The sequence below is a fragment of the Oncorhynchus gorbuscha genome, linkage group LG16 (assembly GCF_021184085.1).
Source record: "Oncorhynchus gorbuscha isolate QuinsamMale2020 ecotype Even-year linkage group LG16, OgorEven_v1.0, whole genome shotgun sequence".
NCBI classification, from domain to species: Eukaryota; Metazoa; Chordata; class Actinopteri; order Salmoniformes; family Salmonidae; genus Oncorhynchus; species Oncorhynchus gorbuscha.
In genome coordinates, this window is record NC_060188.1 from 25068665 (window position 1) to 25074732 (window position 6068).

General features: G+C 45.1%; 1 protein-coding gene across 1 annotated transcript; it reads left to right on the forward strand.

Moving 5' to 3' along the window:
* The first annotated feature begins 1235 nt into the window (after positions 1–1235).
* On the forward strand, positions 1236–5551 carry LOC124000131 (frizzled-2-like). The gene has a single exon (XM_046306295.1). It carries the CDS (start codon positions 1454–1456, stop codon positions 3128–3130), a length of 1677 nt encoding a protein of 558 aa, XP_046162251.1. The 5' UTR covers positions 1236–1453; the 3' UTR covers positions 3131–5551.
* Positions 5552–6068: the final 517 nt, after the last annotated feature.

Consider the following 6068-nt stretch of genomic DNA (forward strand, 5'->3'; position numbering starts at 1 on the left):
GTATAACTGCACTACACTGTAGTATAACTGTAGTTAGAATGCAGAATAACTGCAGTATGCTGCAAATACTGTGTCCAATATAACACAATTGTTTTACTGCAGTAATTTTGCAGTGTAACTACAGTGCAATCACTGCGTCCAAAATACCACAGTTGACTGCAGTTACTGCACTTTTACTGCAATTTCAAAACCACTATCTGTTTTGGTAAGGGCCTAAGCAGCTTCTATCCCCTGGCCATAAGACTGTTACATGGCTAACTATTACTTATCTCCCTCTCCCACAGACTATCCACACTGACTCTAGGCCCATCCACAGGTCTCTACCCACTCTGACACACACACACCTTCACTGTCACTTTTACTCACACTCACTCACTCACTCACGCACACACACACACACACACACACGCACGCACACACACACACACACACACACACACACACACACACACACACGCACGCACGCACACACACACACACACACACACACACACACTCATTACCAATGCCACCCGCTCTCTGCTGCTAAATTATTATTCATTTGATGTATTACTACGATTACGCTGCAGTTCATTGTTCATTCATTTTTGACTGCATCCCCAATAATATCGTCCAATTTATCCTGCTACTGGTCACTATTAATCCTGGTTACATGTTGATATTACCATTAGTATATTAACATAGTATTTAAATATTCCTGCTACCAGTTACTTTTCAGCCCAGTTTACACTGCTATATTGTTTATTGTTATTAACATTATTATTATTTATCCAGCTACCAATCACTTTTTCCTCATCTATGCGTGCCTACATGTACATCTCTACTACTTCAGCTCCCTGCTCACTGTAAATGTGTTACTGACTCTGTTTGTCTTCTTCTTCCTTTCTTATCTCTCATTTCTCGTGACGAATACAACTTGAAACTTTAGAGATAGATAGATAGATAGATAGATAGATAGATAGATAGATAGATAGATAGATAGATAGATAGATAGATAGATAGATAGATAGATAGATAGACATCTTGGCGTTGTGAGCGAGGCTACACTACAGTATGGTTCATTCAGGGGGCGCATGCTGTACTGAAGTTACTCAAACTCTCCCAAGTTGATACTGCTCTGCAATTCCATTGGCCAGCAACACACTGTGAAGGGGGTGGGAATCTGTTTCCAGAGCCCCCTTATCCCCATCCCTCCTCCTCTCGACATTACTTTGAAACTAGACCACAGAAAGTTGCAAGGGGAACTTGAAACTGTCTGATTGGGCCATCCATGTAAATTGCACAAAGGAAAAGTCAAGCAGCCTCTTGCAGGCGAGCAAACAGCAACAGGTTTTTGCTCACCCGGACAGCGGCATACATTTTTATTAATTCTTCCGTTATTTACAGCCACAATTCCGATGCTACGAAATATAAAAAGTATCTGTAAATTGTATTACTTTATCAGGCTAGATAGATGAGATTTTTTATTGATCAGCTCACAATGAAAATGTATTTTCAAACGAGTTATGTGACTTTTTTCGCACTGATCATGTCGTCATTGATGGTATCAGCGCAAGGGGATAATGGCATTGCTTTCCCGGACCACGGATTTTGCCAGCCTATTTCAATCCCACTATGCACGGACATCGCCTACAATCAAACTATCATGCCTAATCTGGTGGGGCATTACAATCAAGAGGACGCAGGACTGGAAGTGCACCAGTTTTACCCCTTGGTGAAGGTACAGTGCTCGCCGGAACTTAAATTCTTCCTATGTTCAATGTATGCGCCTGTTTGTACAGTTTTGGAAAAGGCCATTCCACCCTGTCGCTCAATTTGCGAGAGGGCAAAGCACGGCTGCGAGGCGCTCATGAATAAATTTGGGTTCCAGTGGCCAGAACGCCTCCGTTGCGAGAATTTCCCCGTGCTTGGAGACGGGCACATTTGTGTTGGTCAGAATGAATCTACTGCCACTGCCCCGCCCGTACACATGCCAGTCCCTGGAACCCCTGGCGTCCATGTCTACTCCACATCAGACAGGCCTTTCCGCTGTCCATCTGTGCTCAAAGTCCCCACTTACCTGAATTATTCGTTTCTGGGGGAGCTGGATTGTGGAGCACCATGTGAACACTCCAGGAGCAGTGGAGGCTACATGTTCTTCAATGACAAAGAGATTTATTTTGCACGCATATGGATCCTCATCTGGTCGTCTCTGTGCTGTGCCTCCACCCTATTCACCGTCACCACCTACCTAGTGGACATGCAGCGCTTCAAGTACCCGGAGAGGCCCATCATCTTCCTCTCTGGGTGCTACACCATGGTCTCCATAGCCTATATCGCTGGCTACTTCCTGGGGGACAAGGTGGTGTGCAATGACAGCTTCACCCCAGACGGATATAAGACCATAGTCCAGGGGACCAAGAAGGAGGGCTGCACCATCCTCTTCATGATGCTGTATTTCTTCAGCATGGCCAGCTCCATCTGGTGGGTCATCCTCTCCCTCACCTGGTTCCTGGCAGCTGGGATGAAGTGGGGGCATGAGGCTATTGAGGCCAACTCCCAGTACTTCCACCTGGCAGCCTGGGCTGTGCCCGCCGTGAAGACCATCAGCATCCTGGCCATGGGGCAGATTGAGGGGGACGTGCTCAGTGGGGTGTGCTTTGTGGGCCTCAACAGCCTGAACCCCATACGGGGCTTTGTCCTGGCCCCCCTCTTCATCTACCTCTTCATCGGTACCTCCTTCCTCCTGGCCGGCTTCGTGTCCCTGTTCCGCATCCGCACCATCATGAAGCACGACGGCACCAAGACGGAGAAGCTGGAGCGCCTGATGGTGCGCATCGGTGTGTTCAGCGTGCTCTACACCGTCCCCGCCACCATCGTCATCGCCTGCTTCTTCTACGAGCAGGCCTTCCGCCACCACTGGGAGAGAAGCTGGGTCAGCCGTAACTGTAAAGGCTTAGCCATCCCCTGCCCCATGCAGTACACCCCCCGCATGACCCCAGACTTCACCGTCTACATGATCAAGTACCTGATGACCCTCATAGTGGGCATCACCTCCGGGTTCTGGATCTGGTCTGGCAAGACACTCCACTCCTGGCGCAAGTTCTATACCAGACTCTCAAATCGTAGGCATGGAGAGACCACTGTCTAGGGAGGGAGGTCAAAACATGGGACTTGTTTTTGGACATTCATTTGGATGTTTTATAGTGTGTTTTTCTCCCTCCTATTTGTTTACTCACTGTCAGAGACTCAGTGGTACTTTTATACATTGATCATCAGATACTGTCAGTATTTCTATGGAACATTGACATCATTTTTAAGAAGTCAAATATTGCATGCCAAAATCTAGCTTTAAGCGTCGGGGGGTGGGGGACGGGGGTCTTGACCAAAGGACAAACTGTTGCTCACCTGAAGAATGGCCAAACCTCAAAATGAACAAACAACAAAGGTGTTCAGTGGATGCCATGTGCTGAAGTGCTCTCTCTCTCTTCCCCCACTCTGTTCCTACTCCCTTTTTAAGTTATCAGCCATAAAACCTCTCAGTGTGAGTGAGAATCCAGCTGGGAATACAGTGAGCGGGGGAAGGAAGGAGGACTGAAAGGACAGGCGGCCATTTTAAGACTTTATTTTCACTCTGTGAATGTGTGAGATGTAAATAGGAATTGTAAAGTATAATATTATATATTTGTATTTAAAGAAAGGACATGTTTTGTCGTCCGACAGCCGTAGTGCCTGGTTCATTCTAGCACCCCTTCTGAAAGGAGCCTTAGATGCACACACTGTCTGTCTCTTAGTGCTGTTTTCACTGGCAGTATGACCCATACACATTTGAAGTTTCTCCTGTCAAACCCAGATCTGTAATCATTTTCCCTCTGATGTATCAGATCAGGGAAGCTGGGTTGTCGTAAAGGCAGTCTTTGGCTGTGCATTTTCCCTACTTAGCCCTTCTCCTTCCTCTCGTCTCCCCCCACCAATTAAATCCCTTGGAGCTGAGCTGGGTGGTAGGGGTGAAGACAAGGCTGCAGGGACACTGTTGTCATGCCTCCAGGGTGGGAAAGCTAGCCCTAATTGTCAGTACTACACTCCATTACCAAAAAGTAACACCAAAAAGATCCACTTCTGGAGACTGTGTTGCTCAAACTGTTCAAATAATAAAAAAGTATTTTGAAAAAACGGAATCAAAGAAGAATGTGGTATTTTAATGTTGTCACGTGAAAAGTGGTGTGAATCTGGCAACCACTAATCAACAAATGTATCTCACGTGATTTGCTGGGGGGGGTGAGGGGATGGGAAGGTGACGACAAAATAAAAGCCACATGATTTGATTTTTTGTTTTTGCTGTGTGTGTGTGTGTGTCCTGTGTTATCTTGACTAGCAGGATTATTTTCTTGAACTTGTCTATTTCGTTTGTCTTTGAATTGAAATGTGATTTAGTTACCATTACATTACAGCTCAGAATGTGCTAGCAACATAGCTATAGCATGGAAATGTTAACGATGCACATGTGGTCACTGTCTGAAAGTGAGGGTTTGTCGATGAGGGTTAGAAAAGGGGGTCCCTGTTACTATATTGTTCTGTACTACAGCACAAACTATGTGGTGTCATTTCGAGAGCTACCGTTATTTCTTATAACTGAGTGGTAACATGTTAATGCACAAAGATATAAGTGAAGTTACAAAATGGTGGTCTCTGCCCAACTTCACCAGGTTCATCATAAATTCCCAGTTCCCTAATTAAATGACCATAAAAAGGATTTCTACATCATGTTATGAAGTTATGGTTCAACACAAATGTGATAGGGTTGAAACCTGTATGACTTGTGGCCTGGCTTTGGTTGGAGTGGGCTTAGCTGTAGCTCGGTGTACGTTCCAGGTTCAAACTAACAATGCCCCCTTTGGAAACAATCCAAATGCTGGGCATTATAAACGTCACTGTGCCTCTGTTGAAGAGGGGGATCACATTTGGGCTCTAATGTATGTCTTGAGGCCACGCAATTTTATGGGCTGGACCCAATACAATGGCCTCCTTCACTCCAAAGTCATTCAATTACGAAGATGAGGTGATGTAAGAAGCCCTACTTTAACGTGCCCTTGTGTCTGGCTGTATGTATGAGAGCCTTGTCTGTCGGTAGACTTGCCCGTCTGTCCACATCTCTCTCTCAGCTATCTCTCTCTTGCTCTCTCATGATGTGTGGCTAAAATAGGCCTACTCAGAGAAGTCTCCATCACGCTGCCCTCGCCAATGTGTTGACAGTTGAGTCATACCCTCAACATCTGTTAGCTTTCAGACTGTGTGGCGACTGTGTGGCGACTGCCACGAGGATGCATTACCCTGACGCGGCTCTCCAAGGTACAGGGGGTGATGTAACACTGGATACCTGGAATGACATACCCTTAGATGGAATATTAGCTACTATGCCAATAAGAACTTGAGTATGCTACGTTGTGTGTGTGTATGTATTTCTTTGTGAACATGGCATTTGTCTCCACATGCGAGTGAAGCAAAGGAAAATAACAGTTCTTGGCTTCACAGAGTACTTTATCTTTCAATAAACTGTTTAAAGTAAACACAACATTGATCTGGAATCCCCCGAGTGATGCTTGGCTGAAACTGAACCTCCTCTGTGGCGATGTAATGACATAAATGACGTGCTGGCTGGAGAAAGTGGATACTCCCGGATCCCCAACACCTCCAGCACTGAGGATATGAGGAATACTTCCAAAACATACTGTAAGCATACAGTGCCTTCAGAAAGTATTCACACCCCTTGACTTTTTCCACATTGTCTTGTGTTACAGCCGGAATTTAAAAATTGTAATCAAGATTTTGGGTTACACACAATACCCCATATGTCAAAGTGAAATTATGTTTTTAGAAATGTTTAGAAATGAATTAGAAATGTAAAGCTGAAATGTCTTCAGTGAATAAGTATTCAACCCTTTTGTTATGACCTAAATAAGTTCAGGAGTAAAAATGTGCTTAACAAGTCACATATTAAGTTGCATGGACTCACTCTGTGCAATGATAGTGATTAACGTGAATTTGAAATGACTACCTCATCTCTGTACCCCACACAAACCATGATCTGT

Coding starts and splice junctions, on each gene's coding strand:
- LOC124000131 (XM_046306295.1), top strand. CDS start 1,454: ATGAGATTTTTTATTGATCAGCTCACAATGAAAATGTATTTTCAAACG.